This window comes from Danio rerio, chromosome 17 (genome assembly GCF_052040795.2).
Source record: "Danio rerio strain M-AB ecotype USA chromosome 17, GRCz13ab, whole genome shotgun sequence".
Classification (NCBI taxonomy): Eukaryota; Metazoa; Chordata; class Actinopteri; order Cypriniformes; family Danionidae; genus Danio; species Danio rerio.
The window spans coordinates 14,197,501-14,223,195 of NC_141037.1; the positions used below are offsets into that span (position 1 = coordinate 14,197,501).

At 34.8% G+C, this 25,695-nt stretch overlaps 1 protein-coding gene across 19 annotated transcripts in view; it reads right to left on the reverse strand.

The window, feature by feature from the left end:
- mia2 (MIA SH3 domain ER export factor 2) overlaps positions 1–25,695 on the reverse strand; it is a 38,361-nt gene that overhangs the window by 4,207 nt on the left and 8,459 nt on the right. For 10 of the 19 annotated variants that reach the window (XR_015512481.1, XR_015512479.1, XR_015512478.1 and 7 more), the window contains 23 exon segments: positions 25,324–25,626; positions 25,152–25,225; positions 22,366–22,497; positions 21,315–21,336; positions 21,115–21,203; positions 20,527–20,598; positions 20,083–20,193; positions 19,601–19,672; positions 19,394–19,498; positions 19,149–19,271; positions 17,599–17,704; positions 17,463–17,509; positions 17,231–17,321; positions 14,995–15,133; positions 12,369–12,470; positions 12,220–12,280; positions 9,940–9,975; positions 9,774–9,841; positions 9,628–9,698; positions 9,396–9,524; positions 7,022–7,147; positions 3,422–3,541; positions 568–620 (listed from right to left, as the gene is read on the reverse strand). Coding sequence is in view for 11 of the 19 variants with exons in the window: in NM_001423208.1 (NP_001410137.1) it covers positions 568–620; positions 3,422–3,541; positions 7,022–7,147; positions 9,396–9,524; positions 9,628–9,698; positions 9,774–9,841; positions 9,940–9,975; positions 12,220–12,280; positions 12,369–12,470; positions 14,995–15,133; positions 17,231–17,321; positions 17,463–17,509; positions 17,599–17,704; positions 19,149–19,271; positions 19,394–19,498; positions 19,601–19,672; positions 20,083–20,193; positions 20,527–20,598; positions 21,115–21,203; positions 21,315–21,336; positions 22,366–22,497; positions 25,152–25,225; positions 25,324–25,626 (2,252 nt within the window). In the remaining 8 variants the exon portion in view is untranslated. 19 annotated transcript variants of the gene reach the window in all.

Below are 25,695 nucleotides of genomic sequence, written 5' to 3' on the forward strand. Positions count from 1 at the left end.
CAGATGGGTTTGCAGCTGGATATTTTTAGGAGATCGCTGACAGGAACAGTGAACAGCTCTGAAGCTCATATGCAGGTTTATTTTACATTACATTTTATAGCAGAAACACCAAATCGCTAAATCCTCCTGTATGGGTGTGCGTCTGTTATAAAGCACTTACAGGACAATAATTGGGAAAACTATGCAGATATATTAAATAGTTCACACAAAAATACACAAAGATAGACTTTCACTTTCACTTCACACATCGTTTGTGAATGAACAGACTTGCTTGTACTAGTTGCAGGCGCGAGCATGAGGCTGTTTGAAGTAATCAATCAGAGAAAAGTAGAAAGTGCATGACTTCAATCATTTTAATATAGCAATCTCGTGAAAAATACACAGCTTAAAGGGGCAAAAAAAAATTGACCTTAAAATGGTTTTAAACAATTAAAAACTGCTTTTATTCTAGCCGAAATGAAATGAAGCTCTTGGGGGATTGAAACAAAATGATGGTGATTAATTAATGACAGAATTTTCATTTTTGAGAGAACTAAAATCCTTTAAGTCAATAAAAGGTGAACTCACTTCTCTGCCCTCATGTTCACTGATAGATGAGCTGTTCCTTAGAAATGATGAATCTGAAAAAAGAAGAGGAAAGCACATTTTGGGTTTTAAATTCATTCTGCAGGATCGCTAGAAAGATTTACAGTAAGTCTTGGTAATGCTATTCCACAAGCTACATACATGAAAACATGTTTTGTTTGTTTTTTTATTGCCACATCAGCAATGTATGCCTATTTCATGGCAAGATCAATACAGATAATAACATATTACATAATAATAGCAATGGCGACTTCAGTACGTCAATAATAGACAATCCAAAAAAAAAAAAAAAAGAAAAGCCTTGGAGTAACGATTGATGACCAACTAAACTTCTCTGACCACATTTCTAGAACTGCTCGATCGTGCAGATTCGCACTCTATAACATCAGAAAAATCCGACCCTTCTTATCTGAACATGCAGCTCAACTCCTTGTTCAAGCTCTTGTTCTCTCCAAACTGGATTACTGCAACTCTCTACTAGCCGGGCTTCCAGCTAACTCTATCAAGCCTTTTCAACTGCTCCAGAATGCAGCAGCACGAGTGGTCTTCAATGAACCTAAACAAGCACATGTCACTCCGCTGCTAGTCCGTTTGCACTGGCTGCCAGTTGCTGCTCGCATCAAATTCAAAGCTCTGATGTTTGCCTACAAAGTGACTTCTGGCCTTTCTCCTTCTTATCTGCTCTCGCTTCTGCAGATCTATGTGCCCTCCAGAAACTTGCGTTCTGTGAATGAACGTCGCCTCGTGGTTCCATCCCAAAGAGGGAAGAAATCACTTTCACGAACGCTCACGCTCACGCTCAATCTGCCCAGTTGGTGGAATGAACTCCCTAACTGCATCAGAACAGCAGAGTCACTCGCTACTTTCAAGAAACGACTAAAAACTCAACTATTTAGTCTCCACTACACTTCCTAATCTGCAATTGCCTCTCTGAATATCACACTAACTGTACAAAAAAAAAAAAAAAAAAATACTAATACTACTAATACTTCCCTTCTTAGACTTTACAGACCTGAAACTTGCCTATAGCACTTATTAATTGTTGCTCTTGGTTGTGTAAATTGCTTCCTTGTCCTCATTTGTAAGTCGCTTTGGATAAAAGCGTCTGCTAAATGACTAAATGTAAATGTAAATGTAAAACCTTTTAAATTTGACATTGAGGTCTGTGTAGGGGTTTTATCTGAGGTTTTATATTGTTTATTTTGCTGTGGCACATTCTTATTCTTGTAGGTGAATTCACTGAAATGTGTTTTGGCAATTTTCAATCAAAGTCTGATCATTTGCTTCTGTGTTTGGAGAAGCGATCCTTCTCTGTTGATGTCAGTTTGATGTTTCAGCTACAATATTCTTAGCCACGCCCCTCTTAATATTAGATTACTATGTGCAAAAAGAAAGCCACGCCCCCTACTCAATATTCAGTTTCAGCTGGAAGTACGTTAACAAACTTTAAAAATATTAAATAAGATTTTTTCCTTTGATATACCATAAAACCATGTCAAAAGTGAGCCTCTTACAGTTATTCTGCTCTGATTTACAACAAGAATATATGTTTTGTAGTCTGCACAAACTCTGTATATCATTTCTCTGGACCAAAGCAGATCATGTATGTGCCGTTGCGGAAGTTTGAAACATTGGTCACACTTTATAATAAGGTTCATTAGTTTATATTACTTAATGCATTTACTAACATGAACAAACAATTAACAATACATTTACTACAGTAGTTGTTCATGTTAGTTAACATTAGTTAATGAAAATACAGTAGTTCATTGTGAGTTCATGTTAACTCATGGTGCATTAACTAATGTTAACAAGCATGAGTTTGAATGTTAATAATGCATTAGTAAATGTTTAATTATGATTAATAAATGCTGTACAAGTGTTGTTCACGATTAGTTCATGTTAGTAAATGCATTAACTAATGAACCTTATTGTAAAGTGTTAGTGAAACATTAACACAAACCAGACTTCATTTACCCCCAATGAAAATCACACTTTTGTCATTACACATTGCCTATAAGAGAGGTGCCCAAAATCGGTTCTGGAGGGCCGGTGTCCTGCATATTTTAGTTCCAACTCCAAATAAACACATTTGAACTAGCCAAATCAAGCTCTAGCTTCCAGACAGGTGTGTTGAAGGAAGTTGGAGCTATACTATGCAGAACACTGGTCCTCCAGGTATGAGTTTGGGCACCCCTGCCCAATAAAGTGCACCAAGTCAACACATAGACAATTATAATTGTATGTAAGGGACTGAATTCTGAATGTCCAAGTTGTCTGTATGCGAACTATATGTGCAATATGTCCCTCTTGGTTTGCCGTAAAAAAGATTCCGTATCCGGGGTTTTTGTGGTTCTTTTTTGCATTGTTACAACTAATAAATATGGAGGACTTCAGATCAACACTGTATTGACTAGTACTGGTTATGGGTCACACTTTACAATAAGGTTCATTAGTTAATGTTAAGTAATGCATTTACTAACATGAACAAATAATGAACAATACATTTACTACAATATTTATTCATGTTATTAAACATTAGTGAATTAAAATACAGTTGTTCATTGTTAGTTCATGTTAACTCACAGTGCATTAACTAATGTTAACAAGGATGGACTTGAATGTTAATATTGCATTAGTAAATGTTCATTTATGATTTATAAATGCTGTACAAGTGTTGTTCATGATTAGTTCATGTTAGTAAATGCATTAACTAATGAACCTTATAGTAAAGTGTTACCTGGTTATGAAATACGCGCACATGTCAACTTTAATTTAGTTTTAGGGGGACTTTAAGAGAAGCAAAAGAGAAATGAAACATTGTAGAGCAGATCACCTGATTTGTCTCCAAAGTACTGCTCAGGAGGAAGTGGAGGTCTAGGAGGCAAAGGACCCATGGGATACGGACCCGGAGGAGGCCTCCTATATGGCAAACCCGGATCTGGGAGAGGGTGACCTTCCAGAAGCATACAATAAACATAAACAAGGATTAAAGGTTTATATATCAAAAAGAATATTTGATTATGTATATAACAAAATTACATTTATATTTATAATAAGACAAAACTCTTATATGAACAAAACAACAATTATTTAATAAGTGATATAATATAGAGCTAAATGCAAAATTACAAGCTCTTCTGTGAAATTTTAATCATTTCAAAGGGATAATTAATGGAGAGACTTCTGAAACATAATCATTTTAATAACCAATTTCTTTTCTCTTTGCCACGATGACAGTACATAACCTTTTACTTGTTATTTTGCAAGATACTAGTATTCAGCCTGAAGTGCAATTTAAATGATTAACTTAATTAATTTGACTACATAATATATTTCTAAAGGAAAACAGGAATATTAATAATAATAACAACAATAATAATAATAATAACAACAAGAAATACTGTGAAATTGCCATTGCTCTGTTAAACATTAATCAGGAAATATTCGAAAACGAATCAAACATTTCACAGAAGAGCTAATAATTTTGCCTTCAATGGTGCATAGTATTTATATTCTTCATATATACACATTTATTAATTCTAATTAAAAATGATATTGTTTTAATTAATATCAAGAGTCTTTTAAACATTTAATAATGCGTACAATGCATTATCTTAACATTACTAACTGAAAACTAAACTGTTCAATAACAATGTACATAAAAAATAAAAACAAAACTAAAACTTAAGATGCAAGAGCAATTAGCATATCATGGGAATGATCCACTACACACACATGTAAAACCACCACTGCTGTATGACCATGATGATAATGAAAAAAAAAAAAAAAAAAGTAGTCGTTGTCCTGAATAATTCATCCACATTGGCTGAACTGTCAGTATTCGGCCCAGTTGTGAGGAGCAGTAGGGGGCAGTGGGACAAAGCCTGACGCACTGACCAAAAATGCAGAAACATCTAGAACAAAGAAGACCCAGTTCTGTGACTCTTCAATGTGCTGTGTGGCTGAATCAGCGCTTCTGAATCACTGAGTCTGAGCGCCAGCAACAGAAACACCTTTATATGAGCCTCTTTTACACACTGCTGGATAAACTACACACACAAGATTTATATCTTATATCACACTGATACTAAACTGAGCATATAAGCCTCTCTGGCAACATACTCCACATGTTTTGTAGGATTTACTGTTTTTGTCTAATATAATTTAATATATCATTTGTTTATTAGAATTGTTTAATATGCTTTGTTTAAAAAATATATATATATCCTAAAAATATGGCAAATAACGAGTTACGGTTTCTACAAAGATTCAATTTAATGCAATTCAATTCAGCTTTATTTGTATAGCGCTTTTACAATGTAGATTGTGTCAAAGCAGCTTTACATAAATGGTCATAGTAACTGGATCAGGGTAGTTCAGTTTTTAGTGTTTAAGTTCAGTTCAGTTTAGTTTAAAGTCATTACTGAGAGTCCAAACACTGAAGAGCAAATTTATCGATGCGTAGCTCTACCGATCCTGAACCATGCAAGCCAGAGGTGACAGCGGATCTTCTGCCTTCTGAATGCTTAGAGTGCTCTGATTGGCCAGCAGATTGACCCAGTGTGTTGTGATTGGCTAAACACCTCAAATGTGTGTCATAAACTGCCATCATATCTTAAAACTAGAACTACAGAAGCTGTCATTTCGACTGTTTTACATTTTGCAATTCAATAACAACCATACCCTGACATTTCCTAAGTGTGTGTATATTTCATTCTAACACTGACATTTTGATTAAAATTACAAGACAGTAAAGAGTTGAGTATTTCTCCCTAAATGGCCATTATGGCCAAATTGATTGCACGTATTTCAGCGTTTGCTACTTTTTCCAATGTCTTTGAATATGCGTGCCAAACAAAAGCATACTATTCTGATGGAAAAAACTTAACTTTACTTCAGACACGTCTTTTAAACTTTAAGAAAAAAAAAACAAATGTTTTATGGACAGAAAGAAGGTCGCATCTTCTAAAGTGGTTTGTAATTTACGCACTATTATAGGCTAAAAAAAGATTGCATTTTTAGGAGTAATGATGACACACTTAAAGGTACTGTGTGTAAGTTTCTGACTCCTCTAAAGCATAATAATACCATAATATGCTTGCAGATATTTAAGAAACATGCTAAGTGATTGTTTAGCTAAAAAAGCAATGCTGAAGTCAAATATTCTACTTTTAAAAAGTCTGTTACGTGCCAGAACGGCTGTCTTTGTTTTGGTTCTTTTATATTTCAGCTCCCCGGGTTGCCTTGTTGGAAAACAGCCTAATTCATTCATTCAGTCATGAAGGCTCTCAAAGCATGCGCCTGTGACGGAAATGCAACCTCCGTTGGACAGTAGCAGACTCCGAAACCAGAGCAGATTCAGAGTTCCACATAAGGTGGTTATTAATTAGCAAATGATATAAATATATTAAACAGTCAGGCCTAAGAAATTGTACCGTTTGACAAATTAATAAACAATTAATTTTATTGAGTTGTTAATAAAACAAAGACTATGCAGTATTATTTTTTACTTGATTATTCAACTACTGTATACCTAAATACAGTTTGAAAACCTTTTCCTTATTGAATTAATCTACGCTTGTAGATTGTTTGTTATTTTTAATGCACTCTTATACAGAATCATCCCTATCAATCTAAAAATTTAAAATTCTTTCCAAATAGTTCTTCAACTCATCTAGTGAAATTGTATTCATACCGCAGTATATATATATATATATATGTATAGCAATGTTAGATTTTTCCAATTTCGTGCAGGCCTTGTCTACATATTACCAGTCAGATTCTGACAATGTAGAAATTACGTCTTGAGCAAAATATTTAAAAGTGGTAAGCTTCTTCGGTATCAAGGCAAACAATGTTTTCACAACATGCAACAACAATATGGTTTACTTAAAATTTGATACAATATTATGTGGATGAAATGTGACAGAGGTGGACAGTATTTATTTTTGGTGATATATATATATAAATCAAACGCATTGTGATTTAGATGCTCAAACTATATGTTGTGCAGACTAACTGTTCTCTGTTAGACAGAATAAATTTCTTCTGTGGGAAAATACGAGCTCTGTAACTTTGAAGGTCTTATACATGCACAGACTCACACTAAAGTACAAGCAAACTCATACTCTTATACACTTATCATGCGCTATTTTTAGTATTGGTAAAAGCGGAATTGTGTCAGTTTCACGCAACCATTTCCTCCCTCTTTGATTATTTTAAACCTTTTAAATGACCTTGTGAAAAGTTTCACTTGTCCCAATCCAATCTAAAGTGGATGACACAACATTTAAGTGTAAATGTGATTTAAAATGCTTTGGGCTCATCCACCTTTGCTCACTTCCAAAGCTAGTTATAACTGCATGTGATCGGTTGCTTTTATAACCTCAATGTCAGGTGGAAACATGACCGCCTATATGTAAAATCATGTTACCTGGAGGGACAGGAGGGCCCCTGCGTTCTCTGTCCCAGGATGGAGACAGCGAGCCACTATCAGAATGAGGGCCACTGCGCTCAAATTCTGGCCCACCACTAGGGGGCTCTACCACACCACGGGATGCTGATTATGTGACAGTGACAGTGAAGGGAGATGAATGGAGTGGAGAGAGACGCACATAAACACGTTTGAGGAAATTAAGAATGGAGAAGGGTGGAAAGGGAGACAACAACAAAATATGAGCAAAATAATGAAACATGAAAAGACCCGTTTACATCCAAACATGGGTTAGGGTTTGTTAGCCACGGTTGGGTATGCAAATAGTTCTGCAAACAAACTGCAATGGCACAATGTATTAACTAAGCTAACGAGGCTAACTGTCACTTGAGCAGCTGTCAAGATGGTACTGATACATAAATATAACAATGCATCTGTGATGGACGGCATTTCAATGTTTTTACATTTTACATTTTTACAAAATGTTTTATATTTTGTTTTGGCAAATAGGAAATGAAATCTAAATATCGATCATAAAAATATTTATGGGAGTCAAGACAAAAGAAGAAAATGACAACAGAGAGTTAGAATATCTGCTGAGGATTTCATTCATTCATAGTGTTTTAAAGAATAAGGGCTCTACTTTAACGATCTAGGTGCAAATTCTAAAGCACAGGGGGCAACAGAGGGCAAGTCCGAATCCACTTTTGCTATTTTAAGGAAAAATCCATTTTACACCGCGGTCTAACAGGGTTGTACTTATTCTCTTAAAGAGTTATGGGTGTGTTTTGAGAATAAACCAATCAGAGTGTCATCTCCCATTCCCTTTAAGAGTCAATTGTGTCGCGCCATGGCACATCTGCTATTTGCATGGTGGATTTTGTAAGTGGAAAAAATGAATGCTTTACTAACGAGAAAACAGTTAAACAGAGCATCTGCAGTGCAAGAATGAAACGATGAGCCTCCTCATTTTTTACTTACACTTTCACTCTCTTCCGTGGATAAGGAAACGTGTTGTATGCATTGGACATCCATCAGCTTATACATAATTAATTTCGTTTAAGCACAAAGATTTGTTTAAAAACTATTTCTAAATTCAGTTCTAATTTGCAGCAAACGAATAAATGAACTAATAACAAAGTGTGCTTAAACAACTGAGTTATTTCCAAACACACATGCTATGCCCATAAAACCTGACAGGTGGGCAAATCTAAGCTTGTTTTAAATAAAACAAATATAAATATGCATATAATAAATAATACTGCTACTAATAATATCATTATACAAAAGCAAATTGTCATGAATAAACTGAAAAAGCCTCCCGAGATGAAGAAGGCATGGAGGCAGTGATTTTTATATTTATGTAGAAAATAATAATTTTTTGTAATGTTTTATTCCTTTAATTCTTTTTCATTTGTAAAGATATTTGTGTATTGCTGTACATCCTGTGTGTATTAAGCAAGACCTGCTCTCAGCTCGTCTATTGCACAGTCTATTTTGGTTCCTCAAAATAGCAACACGCAAATGGATTTGCCATTTAAACAACGAAGTGGAAAACAGAAAAATTAGTGTCTAAAAATAGCAACACGTCATAGAAACACGTCTTGTGCCTTATTGCGCCGTGTGTATGATAAGTGTTTGCACCTTGACAGTTACTTAGTCTGAATTAGATATGAAATACATATTTTGCTTATTGGAATATCATTAAATAAAACATAATTGTTAGGGGAAATGTCATTTCGTAAACAAAATTGTCCTCAATACTCAACAACAATATCTCATATCCCATATTTTTGTAGTATCACGCAGCCCTAATTTAAATGGACATTGCACTATTTCATTATTCATTCTAATTATACATTACATTATACAGTATATACATTATTCATTCTAATAAGCTGATTTGGTTCAAGAAACATTGTTCGATATTTTAAATGTTTTAATGTTTTTTTAGTATCAAAAGAACAGTGCTCATTTGAAATACATTTTGTAGCATTTTAGGGTCTGAAATTTTTCAATAATTTAGAGGATCATTTTTATTTAAAAAATGCATTTTAGTGACACCAGAATTTTAAACAACAGTGTGTGTGCAAATGCTTAAAAATTAGCATCAGCATGTCCTATGAAGTATTTCCTAAGCCACACTGAAACCTGGAAGCAAACCAAACCGTAGGAAATCAAACCACTCCAATGCAAACACATCAACTACAGTATATCTAATGAAAACTGAACAGGATGCATGCACTGATACACAAACACACAAACAAACTGCTAGATAACCATGCTAAATCAAAGACTACGTATGCAAAGAATAAATCACACTATTCATATTAGCTAAAAGACACTTGTGTGTGTGTGTGTGTGTGTGTGTCACCTCTGCCTGGACCCATAAACTGTGGTGAGAGTCGAGGTGGTCCGTCCATTAGTGTTGGTGGAGAAAGAAAGGTCCGTGTTTCTGATGATGGTCTTCCAAGAGGAGAGGGTCCATAAGGAGATCTTTCACCTGAGGGATTGGGCAACGCATATTTCAAAAGTTCAATCCAAAGTTGAATCCATTTTAAATACAGAGAACCGCTCAAAGAAAAGAGAAAATTCAGAGTACCTACCTCTAAATATAGGTCTGCCCTCTCGTACGTCCTTTTCAAGAATATCAAACCTAAACTGGGCATCAGTCAGCCTGCAAATGTGAACGTATATGGATTAGTTCTGCTTCAGCTGTATAGGAAATAAGAAAATAAAGTACTAATCTCACCTCTGGCGGAGATGAGCGTTTTCTCTCTTGACATCAGCCAAGTCCCGATCAGCTGCCCTTGCGGCAAGCTACAACAGAGACAATTTAAGTTAAAGACAATATCTGAAACAAAACTCTACTGATGGCTGATACTAATTAACCTTAACTAGTTTTTAAAATAGCTTACCCAGTTATCATGAGCCTTTTTCTCATGAGAAGAAATCTGGTTGAAAAAAGGTATATAATAAAATGATAGTGATATAGTGTGTAGATCAGTTTGTACACATATTAAGTGAGTATAAAATATGATTTGCTAAAAAATTCTAATTTAATTATATAAAAATGAATAAAAACGTATTATTTTAACACTCATATTTTAATAAATATAAAGTATCTGTATACACAGTAAGGGAGTACACACCTCACGTTTGTGTAAACATCATTTCAATTGACAAAACTGAAGACATGGCATTTTTCTGTAATGTTAAGTAGGGAGTATACAGGAAACTCAACACACACTTTTGCGGCCAAGGGTTTAGACACAATGGGCTCTTTTTTGACGGTCCATTCGCAGAGCGCAAAACGCAGGGCGCAAACGCTTTCACGGCGTGTCAGAACGCATTTTTGCTAATTTAGGGATGGGAAAATCCGCTTTGCGCCATGGAGCATGGTCTAAAATGGTTGAGTTTATTTTCTTAGTGAGTTATAGGTTTGTTTTGAGAATAAACCAATTAAAGTCTCATCTCCCATTCCCTTTAAGAGCCAGCTGTGTTGCACCATAAGCACAATCGCTATTTACTGGACGCAAAGTAAGTCTAAGTGGAAAAACTGAGCATTTCACTAGCAAACAGTTAACAGTTAACAGTTTTTTTAACAGAAAACTGTTAAACAGAGCATCTACTGCGTGAGAATGAGAGATAATGGATCTACTTTCACTTTCGCTATTGGATAGGGAAACCTTTACATCAATTACTCTATAAATAATTAATTGCGTTTGTTAAGCGCAAATATTCGTTTCAAAACTATTTCTAAATTCAGTTCTAATTTCCAGCATATCCTAAAACACATGCTGTGCCCCATATGGTCTAAAACCTGCAGGTGGGCAAATCTTTTTTTTTAATAAAACAAATATAAATATGGATATAATAAATAATACTGCTAATAATAATAACATTATACAAAAGCAAATTGTTAAGAATGAACTGAAAAAGCCTCCCGAGATGAAGACATAAAAGCAGTGATTTTTCATATTTATGTAGGCTAGAAAATAATATGTGTTGTAATATTTTAATAGTTTATATTTATATCCTATATCTATTCTTATTATACCCTATATATATTTGTAATATTTACATATTTTCATATGTAAAGATATTTGCCTATTGCTCTCTTGTGCGTATTAAGCAGTGCGTAAGCGAGGCGCAACTCTGCGCTGGAGTTTAGACCAGGTTTGTTTTGGTCTAATGAAAAATCCATTTTAGTTTCTCAAAATAGCAACGCGTCAGCCGTGCGCCTCAGAACGCCTTCCTTTTTAGACCAGAACGCCTATGGGCGCACATATGAGCGCTAATACATTTGCTATTTCAACAGCGTAGCGCAACGCCTCAAAACGACTCTTGCGCCAAGCTGAAACTAGCAAAAGACTATTGCGCAGCGCCTTGCGCCACATTGCGCCGGGTGTATGATAGGGCCCAATGACTGGATAAGTTGGCAGTTGCCAGACATATGCTGGATAAGTTGGCAGTTCATTCCGCTGTGGGGACCCCTGATGAATAATGGGACTAAGCCAAAGAAAAATGAATGAACTCTGTATCGTCTACCAGAAGGAAGCTTTTCAAATTTATACTGAAGAGGGTGAGAGGAGTCCTGAACTATCAGTGAGGCTTTCCATCTAGTCTGGTTTGTATACAGTTCCACAATATTTTACATAAGCTTGAGTAAAACATGAAAGTCTGATAACATTTCATCCAAATTTTAATTAAAATATCGTCATTATAGTCAATTACGATTTTACTCAAACATATACATATAAATTAACCTGTTTATGAGATAATTTTGAGTGATTTGTGGGTAACACTTTAGAATAATGGTCCATTACCTAATGTTAGCTAATATACAGTATTTATTAACATCAACTAAGCATGAATAATCTGGTAAAGCATTTATTAATCATTGTTCAACATTTACTAATGCATTATTAAAATCCAAAGTTGTGCTTGTTATTATTAGTTAATGCACAGTGAGTTAATGTGAACTAACATTAGTTAATGTTATTTAAGCTAAATAATGTTAACAAATATGAAATAATAGTGTAGTAAATGTATTACTAATTGTTCAGCTTAGTAAATACATTAACTAATAGATTAATTACCAATTATTGTAAATAAACTAACAATATGGGTTTCATCAGCTACAAATAACTGAAGAACAATTATTTAGACTTTATAAAACATTTCAAGCGTGTTACCTGATTCTTGAAAGCTTGTGAAGTCCGGTCCAGTTCATCCTCTAGGTCTTTAGCTCGTTGTCTGTATGAACACAAGAAGGGAGTTTACAATGTCAATGTGTTTTATACATGTTCAAACATTCTCTAATGTGCCAAAAAGCTGCAGTCACCTGTAAGTGTTGAGCTCCTCTGCAGCGAGACTGATCTTTTTGCCTGCCTTGTTGAGCTTCTCCTCCTTCTGCAAACGCTCCTTCTCCTCCACCGTCAACATCCTGAGCAATCTTTACTGTTAGTACTTTAAATTCATGTAAAAACACAATGCACTGTGCATATATACTGACTGAGCATTCAGGGTCCCACTCTAAACTCTAGACTTTTTCCAGACCTCCACAGATTAAAAAGATGCATTTATATGACTTATAATAAATAGGAAACAGGTAGCTGTTGTGTTGAGCAGTCCCTTCAGATTAGTTTCAAATTCAAACGGCTGAATTTAACACAATGTCAACAAATGAGAAATAATGCAAAGGATTTTTACACTTTTTAACAGGGTATAGCACAATGACTTATTTTCCGGTAAACTATTATGCCATTATAAAAATTGTCCCATTGAAGATTTGGTTTCTTTTAAAAAAAAATCTATTATCTTTACGGCCTGATTAATATATGATAAAAAGTGGGTCTCAGATCAGACAAGAAGCACTGAATTTAATTCCATTGTACTCCTTCGTGTCTTAAAAATAAGACAGTTTAGTTTCAGCGCTAGACTTGCTGCTCCTGACGGCACTTGTGTTTAAACAGTTTTTCTTCTCATTTATGCTTGTAAAAAAAACCTTATGAAAGACAAGTCACATTAACCTTTTCACAAAAGTTTATCGGTGGCTGAAAAACACTAGCTGTTCATACAGCCCATTGGTGCACATATCCTGCAGTTATTGTCCAGCCAGGACACTGTTGCACCATCTGCATTGCTTTATATCATACAACTTTATAAAAGCTTAAAGAAAGTCCTCATCCAGTGTTCAATACCTTGAGCTGTCAAACTTTTGAATTTTCTCAGGTGTGTGATCAGCATTAGATGCCTCATGTGACATTAACCACAATGCACATTCAGCCAAAGTCTATTTGAACAAGGAGAGGTTTGTTGTATCAAATGACACAATTAAAATCAGTGTTCCCTTTATATAAATGACGGAGACAATGCACAAAAGCACGCACATCAATCTTAAATGGGTGCCAAGCCAAGCAAAAACAAGCACAAATAATATATAAAAAGATTTCTTGAGGTTCTTGCTGCAAATATTGCGGCCAATTTTGAGAAAAGGCACTACAAAATTTGTAATTTTAGCCTGCAGCGATCAGAAATTATTCCTGCAAAATCCAGGAGGGATTGAGCAGACATTTCCCACTTGGTGACCACAAGTGGGAAATGAATCAAACGAGAGTGAAAAATAGCTTAACCATAGCAAAATGCAAACAAAGAAATACATTTTAATAAGTGGGAAGTCAAATTTTAAACGAGAAACAAAATGAGAAACAAAAAAAAAAAAATCCCTGCTTTCATTCCATGACTTGGACCAATCGTATATAAATTTCCCTGACTTTTTATTTCTGGAATAGACTTCTTAAAATTCCATGATATTCCAGTAATTCAATGACCCATGGGCAGGGGCGGATTTAACCAATAAGCAAGCTAAGCGAATGCTTAGGGCTCCGGGAAGTCAGTTTCTATAAATTACATATAACATCATTTTCTAGCATATTTTGAAGGATAAGGCTCTAACAAATACAAATTTACCTTAATTAGTACATCCGTGCAAATGTGTCCCCCCACCCCTAATCATGAATCAGTCCAGCAGTCAAATTAGATTTAGAGTGCACTCCCACTATGCTATCTAAATCATGCCCAGGTGCATGGTCCTGGTTCACTTGACAAGTGTGAGTGCTCCAAATCGGGCTCAGGTGTGGTTCATTTAGCCGGCCCTGGCCCAGTTGGAAGAGGTAAGCTAGACCGCGGTTCAGTTGGGCTTTGGCACGATACGCTTGTAGTGTGAGTGCAGAGCACGCCTGAGCCCCGAAACTGAAGACGCGACGTCACTTCAAAGGGCAGTTTAATATTAATTTATTAAATATTCATTTTTTTTAATGAACGCAAATTGTCATAGTTTATTAAAAGACACAAGCCCCTCGCTGCATGTCAGCTGCACCTTTAGCAAACCTCCAAATACGTGCAACACGAGGATGTTTATGCTAATTTATGAACGTCAAAAGTGGTGGATCTGTTCCGCAAAATATTTGACTGCATGTCACTGCATCCCAAATGACTAAAACAATATAACCAAAGCAATCTCCATTGCACTGTGTGAGAACGCTTCTGTTAAACTGAACAGTCAATAACATAAGCATGATCAGATTCTGAAGGCAAAATGCAGTGCGAGTGCAAGCCGTCGGAGGAAAGGGGAGCAGGGACAATCAGGCTTCGGCACGGTTTAAGGCAACTGTACCTAGAGTGAGTATGCCCTTACTCATTATTTTCAGTTGTGAATTCTTTTTAAAGCAAACAAATCTTTACAAATGTAGTTAAGATAAAAAAAAAATATATAGAAAGACTGAGTGAAATAAGAAAAAGACAGCCAAATAAATATATAAATACAAATAAGAAGGGTGCATATTACTGTTATTACATAGGACTGCTGGTACTTTGGCTGAAATTGCTTAGGGCTCTCAAATCACTAAATCGGCCCCTACTTGTGGGAACCCTGATTGTCATGAGAGCTGCTGTGCTCCGGTTCATACCTGTGCAGTTTGAGCTCATTCTCCTGGTACATCTCAGTCATGATCTGGAGTTTCTGCTGGAGTTTCTGGCTTTCACTTGAATAATTGGCACTCTCGGACACCAATAGCTCTTTCTGCTCCTCCAGCTGTTTGATCCCCTCTGAGAAAACAAAAACACAAGTATAAGTTTCTTTTGCAGTCTAAATGATCGTGTTTGACAAAATGAGGCCAAAGCAAATGAGCTCCACTTTTACTGCTCATCACAATTTTTGCATAGTAGGTGCTTTTCTAGAGAAACGCAAGAGAATGCCAACTCATGATGTTGTTAGTATTAATTCAGCAGGATACAAATACAAATCAACTGAAACAAAATCTTGGAAATGTGAAAGATTGTCAAGATCAATTTCATACTTTATATAGCACTAATAGGACACCGCCAAGGGTTGTCCAATGTGTTGCACAATACAAAAACAATATAAAAGGGGTGGCCCTTTTAAGGCATTGTATTTTAAGGCTCGTTTGGGGTTATAAGATGCAAAGCAATGTGTGCTTATGCTTCATTTGTAAAATAAATAAATAAATAAATAAAAATGACATAATTTTTTCATACATCTTACTTTGATTATATACAGCTACTCAGTTAACATGAAATTGACTGTTATATTTCCTAGATCCCCTGAAAAGGCCCGCCCTCAAGAGGCTCTGATTAGCCAACTAACATAATGTGCTGTGATTTTGCTGTGATCACACCCCTACGAGCACGCACTTTTATGCTGCGTAAACAGTAGACACTGTGCCTGTAACTGATCAATTTTCAACAAATTGATATTTAGAAGCTGTGGCTCACAATCCACAGCTTCCTCGGTTGGAGGAGTTTTTAGCCGAATCCAGCACTGAACTGAGAGAGATTCTGAAAGCTGTCCTTTGTCAAATGCTAGCTATATATATATATATATATATATATATATATATATATATATATATATATATATAATTATAATTCCCTGGAACATAATTAAAATTAATTTGTAAGCACTTGCATCTTTGTGTCGTGTCCTTCACTAGCTTTGCTAAGTTAACTCCGTAAAAGCGAATGTCTTCATTTGCATTGAACGATGAGCAAATTACATTCAGAGATGTTGTTTATGTTTACACAGCTACATTACACATGAACTAAAGTTTAAAATATGATATTATAGTGGACCACCCCTTCTAAGTGTGACTCATACACCCTGTCTGATTTAAATATAGGAAAATAAGGAAACAAACAGCAGTATAAACTTGGTTTAGTAAATAACCTTTAAAGGAGGCATTTTATAACACATAAAAACAATCAAAGCAAATAATTAATATTATTCAAATTATAAGAGCTTTATACTTTTCAGATGCAACTCCCTTTGTAATTATTACCATTTTCTTAAGTAACTAATTTAATTACACTCTTTTTCTCAAAGTAACACTTTATATTAAGATGTCCTTGTTCGACTTATTATAATGACTACAACAATAAATCATGCATAATTACATGCAACTAGAGCTAACCCAAAGGTCACGCTTTATTTTGATGGTCTGTTTGTTAGATTTAAATTACATTGCATCTAAATGCCAACTAATTCTCATTAAATCATGAGTAGACTGTCAGGTTGGGGTTAGGGTTAGTGTAGGTTCACACGTACTATCAAAGTTTCTTATAGTCAGTAAATGTCTATTGAAGGAGCAGAATCAACGGATTTTATGCAGCCAGTCTACTAATACTCAAATGGACCATTAAAATAAAGTGATACCAACCCAAATTCTAACCCTAACCATATAATAAGTACATGTAAATAATTAATATTCCTCAATTTAAATGAATAGCTGCTTGTAACAAGGACACATTAAAATAAAAAGCGTAACAAAATTATTTTGTAAGTAAATTAAATTAAGGCTGTTATGTACGCACTATTATGTCTTTCTTTTCTTTTTCATTACTTTAAAACCTGTTTTAACACATTTGAATCTGTTTTTTAATCATTTAATTCTCTGTTGTATGTATGGTCTTGTTTCTTTTATTCTTGTTTATGTAAAGCACTTTGAATTACCATTGTCTATGAAATGTGCTATGCAAGTAAACTTGCCTTGCCTTGTTACATGTAACAAGTTACTCCAAACACTGTACTATAAATATGTCATCTCTATCAACAACCAATCAAAAACAAATGTTTAGGTTCATGCATCTTAAAACCTGTTTCAATTGTAGTGGATGCAAATGATTTACCATGGAGATCTTCTTTGGCTTTAATTTCATCTGCAAGTTTGGCGAACACTCTGTTCTTGTCCTCCTCCAAGGACTTCAAGTCTGCACTCATCTGTGACAAACAGGAAGACTACATTATTTACTGCATAATATATGTTAGGGCTGTGTTAAAAAACCCAGTGTTCTGCTTTGCAAGGTCAGCAATGCCAAAGGTTAACTGGATTTAAATCAAACAGGATGTGAGTAAAAATACCTTGGCCGCTTCTATAAGTTTCTGTACTTTTTGCTTCTGATGGAAATCTGTAAGCACAAAAACAACTGATACTTCAATATCCGACTTTAGATTAAAAAATAAAAAACACCATTCCAATATGAACAACATTTTTAACCTGAACTGTCTCCATTCGCAGCACCAGCTATATTAGTGCTGCCGTCGATGCTGGTCTCGTCCTCTGAATCCCAATCTCGCATCTTCAAAAGGCACTCTGTGAGCGACTGGAATAAAAAATATGATAAACAGATTATTAGAAATGAAGTTTCAGCAAGTCAAGCATTAGACTGTATGTGACGGAATTACATATAGCCACAGCAGAATGAACCGGCAACTTATCCAGCATATGTTTTACGCAGCGGATGCCCTTCCAGCTGCAACCCATCACTGGGAAACAACCATACACTCTCATTCACACACATACACCATGGACAATGTAGCTTACCCAATTCACCTATAGTGCATGTCTCTGGACTTGTGGGGTAAACCGGAGCATCCGGAGAAAACCCACACAAACACGAGGAGAACATGAAAACTCCACAAAGAAATGTCTACTCCCAGTTGCCAGTGACCTTCTTTCTATGAGGCGACAGCGCTACTCAATGTGCCACCGCGCCACCCATTTTACAAACACTACTCTCTAATACTTTCATTCGGGAAAACTGCTTTAAATTGAGTTAAAGTGTTAATAACTGTTACTAAAAAGTAAAGTGTTACACTATTACTAAAAATTTTAGTTTTAAATATGCAATGTCTTCGATGAAAATTTCAAACTGTATCAGGGTTTCCACAAACATATGGAGCACCACAATGGCTGTCAACGTTGATAACATTTTCATCTATTCATTTACCAGACGTTTTTCATCCAAATTGACTTACAAATGAGAATAAAAGAAGCACCTGGAATCTCCAGAAAGCTTTTAGTTTATCTTCTACAGGTGGTTTATCAAACCCACACAAAGTTTTCCCAGAAATGTTTTCTGGTTCACATGGCGAGGAAAGAGTGTCCTACAGGTGGTTTGTGAAATCCACTCACCTGTGTGAAGCACACTCAGAATTGTACAATGTTTTCCCAGAAATATAGAATGCTTAAAAGAAGGTCTCTGGTGCATATGGAGAGAAAATGAGTATCTTCTACAGGTGGTTTGTCAAACATGGAGTGTGCTTCACACAGTTGAGTGTATTGCACCATGTTTTTTCCAGATATATGGATTTTTTTATAAGGTGTCTGGTGCACATGGGAAAAAAAGAGTGTCTCCTACAGGTGGTTTGTCAAACCCACTCACTTGCATGAAGCACACTCAGAATCGTTCAAGATTTTCCCAGAATTATGAAATGTTTATAAGAATCTGTCTGATACATTTAGAGAGGAAATGAGTGTCTCCTACTGGTGGTTTGTCAAACCCACTAACCTGTGTGAAGCACACTCAGATTTGTATAATGTTTTCCCAGAAATATGGAATGTTTATAAGAAGCTGTCTTGTCATTTGGAGAGGGAACGAATGTCTCCTACAGGTGGTTTGTCAAACCCACTCACTTGCATGAAGCACACTTGGTACTGCACAATGTTTGCCCAGATAAATAATGAATTTCATCATAATATTACAAAATGTTTTTGATAAAAAAATCGGCCTATTAGAATGATTTTCTAAAGGATCATGCTTTTACCTTAATGCGATCATCTTTATTAGCACAGTCCTCCATCATGCCAGCATGAGATCTTTCACACATTTTCATCTCCTCCTCCAGCTCACTGAGACGTTCGCCCCAGCCCTCCGCCTCCTGCATTAACTGTGTGCATAACAGACACATATGCACGCACAGTACATTTTCATTGCATTACAACTATTTTTAATAAAGAAATCATCTAATACATTCATCCTCTCTAAACTTCCCACTAACACAAATTTCACCTGTTCTTTACTCTCAAGCAGCATTGTATGCTCTTCTTTTGCTGCCAGCAGGTTTTTCTGTAGTCTCTCTGTGTTGATCTCATGGATCTTCAGTGTTGTGTTGTCCTACAGATGAGCAGGTAACAGCAGAGAATCACAGATTGCATGAATATTGTGTTTTAAGGGGAATATGACTGTAATATGCACTATATACATAGCTAATAATACCTGTTCTAACTGTGACTTTCGCTCTTTAGCTTCCTCCTCTAAATTCCTTAAAATCTGCTCAAGTTCGGCAAGCTGTAAAACAGATTTAGCAGCCGTCAAGACAGATTCAGACAACAGTAACATAGCAGGAACTAAGCATTAAAACCAATTCACACATGGTGATGACTGTAATAAATATATGTGGTCAAGGATAAAAAAACATCAATACAATATAACTGTAATTCAGCTTTTCTGAGCTCAAAAAGGGCAATTATTTAACACTTTTACACTAAAATCTCATTCAGAGAAAGAGTTTTATAAAAACAGTTTTAGAAATAGTTTGTAAACTTGTCAGGCAAATTTAGTACAAGAATACTTGCATTTTTGCTTTCGTTAAATATATAAAATCGCTTTTGTAAATGTCATTTGATGCACACAACAAAATGGGACATCCTGACCCACATGTAAAGTGAGATCTGGAAGTGTTTGTGAATGCTCATCACCTGATCCTCTTGCTGTTTTCTTGCTTTGTTTTGCTGAGACAGCTCTTCTTGTAGCCTTTCGATTTCCTTTTTCATTTGAGCATTTGATTGTTCAAGTTTCTGGGATGCCACCTAGACGCAATGCGAGTTGATAAGCAAGACACGTTTTTTGAAACATTAGTCAAACATTTTCAGACAGCAAAAACAAAAAGACAGTTTCTAACGTGTAACATTCATTGTTATGATAAGCTGTGAAATGGTTTGATTAATTCAATAGCAGATGTAATATTGTAATGAAGCCTAAACAGTTTCACTAAATGGAACATCTGAATGTATTTTAGATATTTACATACTGAATATAACAAGGATCTATTATGGTAACTGAAAAGCAACTAAACAGGTAACATTATTAACTACAATTAATTTAAAGTGCAAAAGTAAATAACAATCCATCAAATACATTACCTCTAAAGTGTCCTTTTCTGCAGCTCGTGCTGACATGCCATTGTTCTGCAGTGTGGACTCTAGTTTATCAAACTGTTAAGAAAGATGAACAGCTTCATACAGAGGAACTGATTTAGAAAGGTGCATTTTATTGTATTCAACATTTACAATATGTGTTTGGAGCTTATAATAGGGTATATGCAGAGGAATGCAGAAGCAATTTTGGGTTAAGCGCTTATGGTGAACTGTATGCAGTTACGAAATCGGTCTGATTTCTTTAAAAATCAACGATCTTCACTGCATGATTGATATACGATATAAAATGGGTCTCAAATTGTAAAAAAAAAGCACTGCATTAAATTAAATTTTCCTGCTTCATGTCTTTAAAATATGAACATTTATTTTACTCTGGTATATTCAATGGTATATTCAATTTTCATCTCGTTTTACGCTTGAACAACTAAATGAATGCTGAGATCTATTTAACTGATTATATTTTAATTACACTACAACATCAATGCTGTAAAAGGAACCGTATAAAAATTGAAAAAGTCAGATTAAGCGCTCAGAAACACCAGTTGTGCATATATCCTATTTGGTATTTCTCACCTTCTGTTTAACCTCACTGAATGTCTCCAGCACTTTACACTTTTCGTCAAGAAGTTCAGCCACTTTATGTGCCATTTGCTTCTCTTTACCTGTAAATAAACAAGCAGTCAGGATAAGCTGAGAGTTGACCAGTTAAAACAGATAATGAGGGTAGGTTAAAAGCAAAATCTTATCAGATGAAGAGCTAGAAAAACACTCACTTGCATATAATCGACTTTTGATCTGCAGAACAAAACAGAAAAAGATCATGATTAATTTTTAGTGACAGAACTATGGAAAAAATTAAGAGACCACTTAAAAATCATTGATTTGCATGTATGATTTACAGTTAAATTTCACAGATTAGAGCCTTTTGTGCTAAAAACAATGCGATATTTCAGATGTTTATATACATTTATAGACTACACCATGCAAATGTTTTAAATTTAAAAGAGTTTAGACATCAATATTTACTTGAATCCCACTGGCATTCAATGACATCCAATGAAATCATTTGTTATTCTGACAAATTGTCATTTTCTTAATGAAAATATTTAATTTTAAATTTTGGAAGAAACATTATTAGACATTTATAGAATAAAACAAACATTAACAATTTACCCAAACAACATTTTCCCTAATAAATTAAATAAATGTATATGATACAAATAATACATAAATGTAAATATCTACATGATACGATTTTTATGTATAGTTTTGTATTTATGTATGTGTATCACATAAACAGAATAAATATATATAATCCAAATATAATACACACTTATACTGAATTTTATGTCAAAACAAACTTTTATTTTGAATGCAATAATTTGCAAAAATCACATTAATCTTTGTCCAGCACTAGTAAATTGTAATTTTAGTTTTATTCTGTAAGCTACTGATTACATTTACTCCAAATTTCAAATAAACGTTGCCATTTAGAACCTTTTCTGACAAAAAAATTAAAATAAAACTTCAGATAGACTACACAATAGCAATGTTAAGAAATCAACATTTGTTGGAATACTGCTGATATTCAATCACAACAAATGAAATCATGTCATATTCTGAAAAGAAAAAGTGCTCTAATTGACAATCTTTTTATTTCAATTTCAAATAAAATATTTAAAATAATAAAAATATTTTCAGACATTAACTTTTTTCTCAAATATTAACATTTTATCTAATAAATCAAGTAAACCCAAAGATTTGTTTACACACCTCCCATAGCTTTATATTATTTAAATTATTGTGCAGAAATATTTGACTTACAGACTGAATGAACCTGCAGGTGAACAGTAGCAGTATAGATAAACCTAAAAATCCAGTGAAAAACACAGCTTCCCATGGCAGTCCATACAAGTCAGGACCAGGCCGAATGTCATCAGGAAGTGAAGACACAACCTAAAACACAGAAGTTAAACAGTTATATGGGTTCTCAAATAAAAAGGAAGTATAAATAATACATGTAAAGCTTTCACATGTCTTTTAAACCCCTTATTATTGGTACACTCTTACAAATTAAACAACACTTTAAACAGATATATTGTAATGTGATAATTTTTTAGTGAGTTCACATGAACTTGTACTCATTTGCAAGTTTAAACAAACACATATAATGGCTTTTCCATAAAATAGTCATTTGATAATAATACAAAATAATGAGTTAACTTATAATCATTGTAATATTAAAGCTTCTAACGCATACTCTTTTATGATATTTGATCATTTCAGACATCCTTTTGTCACATTGACCCACAAAAACTGACCAAAACAAACAACAAGATACAACACAATATACTTCCAACTTGCCAGACCATTATAAACAGGTAAACAAAGCTAATACCAAGGACAGCTTGATTTTTGTACCTATAAAATCCGTAAAATCAATCACGTTAGGAATATGGTCAACATGTAACAGATGGAGCAATGCTAACAAGCTATATGCCTTTCTATAAAACCGTTCACACATCTAAAAGCCAACATTTATCCAGCAAATAGTACACTCGAGTACATGATGCGTACTATGACAGCTTACTTAAAAAAATAAACATGACACCTGCTGACAGTTGCCACACACACACACACACACACACACACACACTCAAGCGGTTTCATCACACACACACTGGCACCTACATCTTTGATTTTCTCCACCGCGAGTGTGTAGTAAATATTCGCCGCTCCTTTCATGTCAGTCGCTTCCGTCACAACCGACTCGGCTTTAATTTCGTCTGCCATGATTATATTTAAACTGACTTATTTTGTATTTTGTAATCTGATCATTTATCTGTTGTCATGCCATGGTGCCGGATGCTACTCTACTCTGACTGCTAGTGCGCACTGCGCTGAGCGGAAGAGCTCACTGTTCTGTTTTAGGGGGGTTCGTTACGTATTGTATCTAGTGCTTAGAAAATTCAAAAAGGAAAACAGTTAGGTTTGTTTTTATGTGCTTTAAATTATAAGAATACGCACTTTGTTCAGATAAACAGTACTGTTTTTACTTTAAGAAAAAATTAAAAGTAAAAGTAAAATTCGCAATGAAATAACATCCCCACAACGATTACGGTTTCTTCCACACGTCACCAATTGCTGAATGCCACAACGTTCCGGTAGTTTTAAAGTGACAGACGTCAAGGTGATCACGCATGAATATTTGCCATGAGCTGATTATGAAAACATCTGTAGTTACCTAAATGTGCGTAAGTATGTTTCATTAGTGGGAGTGACAGTTAAATATATGTATTCAAACAAGGTCAGTAATCCAGAGACCGGTTGAGCAGCCCAGCTCATCTGAAAATTAGATTACTTTTATGTTTGTATTATTAGCTCTCTATATAATACTCATTTAAAAGGTTTAATAGGATATTTAGTTATAGAAACAATAAATACTTAATAATAAATAACTTGGCTTGAGTGCAAAATCTGATATCATTTGGAGACATGTCAAGACTAAAATAGACTGTAATATTAGTCGTCGGCATGTTTTTTACAAACAGGATACAAATTATGACAGGAAACTCTTTCAAAAGTTATATTTTAAACACATTGCATCTTAAGAAAATGGTTAATTTTCATTAACAGGATGTTATGCTCACATTTTGTTATGTTTTCTTTATAATCCACGTCAATCATCAATTATTTAACTGATTCTGTCGACGTTGACATAAAATAAACATTTTAATCAAAAAGCCAGTAATGAGGAAACATGGATTGGCCAAACCGCAATTTTAATAGGTGGATAAAGACATTTAAAGTGTTTAAAATTAGCCATGTTACATTATATTTTCATGAGCAGTGTTGGGTAATATAAAATGTATATATATATATGTACATATATATATATATATATATATATATATATATATATATATATATATATATATATATATATATATATATATATAATAAATGTTAAAAAAGTAACTAATTGTGTGGCTTTTTAAGGGTGTAATGTGATAGTTTGCGTTATGTTATTTGTGTGTGTTTTTAAGAGTAAAATTAAGCTTAGGCTTGTATTATTCATTCATTTTCTTTTCGGCTTAGTCCCATTATTAATCTAGGCTCACCACAGCGGAATAAACCCTCAATTTATCCAGCATATGTTTTACGCAGCGGATGCCCTTCCAGCCACAACCCATCACTGGGAAACACACACACTTTGGTCAATTTTAGCCTACCCAATTCACCTGTACCACATGTCTTTGGACTTGTGGGGGGAAACCGGAGCACCTGGAGGAAACCCATGCAAACATGGGTAAAACATGCTCCACACAGAAACACCAACCGACCCAGCCGAGGCTCAACCAGCGACCTTCTTGCTGTGAGGCGAACGTGCTACCCGCTGCGCCACCGCATCGCCCGGGTTTGTATTGAACTACTTTAAAAAGTAACTTTACCCAGTACTTTTTATGACTGCCTAAATTAAGATAACAAGATTGTGCTCGTTATATTTTAAAACAGTTGTGGGACACCAAATCATTCCATGGCTGTTAAATATACCAGTTGTTTTACAGTAACAGGCTACTTTTAAACACAAATTTTTCAAAGAGACTTACCTTGACCACTATTGATGCAATTTCATAAATTGTGTCTTCAACAAAAACTGCCATGTGATAGAAATACCCTTCCCCTGTGAAAGAGAACAAAAACATTTAAGTTTGACCACGTTAGTGGGGTAGAAAATGTCACCTGTTCTTTTAAATAGCAAATTATCTTAAAATTGATTACCATTTTGCGATTCAACGAGCTCCTCAGAGAACAGGACATGGTTTTGGGCAGTAGTTTTCTTGATATCAGAAGATGTCCAATCCTCCTCTTTTCTTATTTGCTCAGACTGAACATCCTTCACAATAGCTCTACTTGATGAAATCTCCTTCTTCTGAGAAACTGGCTCATTTTGAGGACTGCTCAAGTCATTAATATCAGACATTTCTGCAATAACTGGATTATTTTCAACCTCTTTTGAAGAAATTACCATGTCCTTATTCACATCTAGACATGCCTCATGAAAACATTCATCTTTGCTGATCCCTGCGAGGAAGGAGAGGGAACATTAGGTCCACAGAAAATTTGACTTGACCACTTATACATTACAGTCAC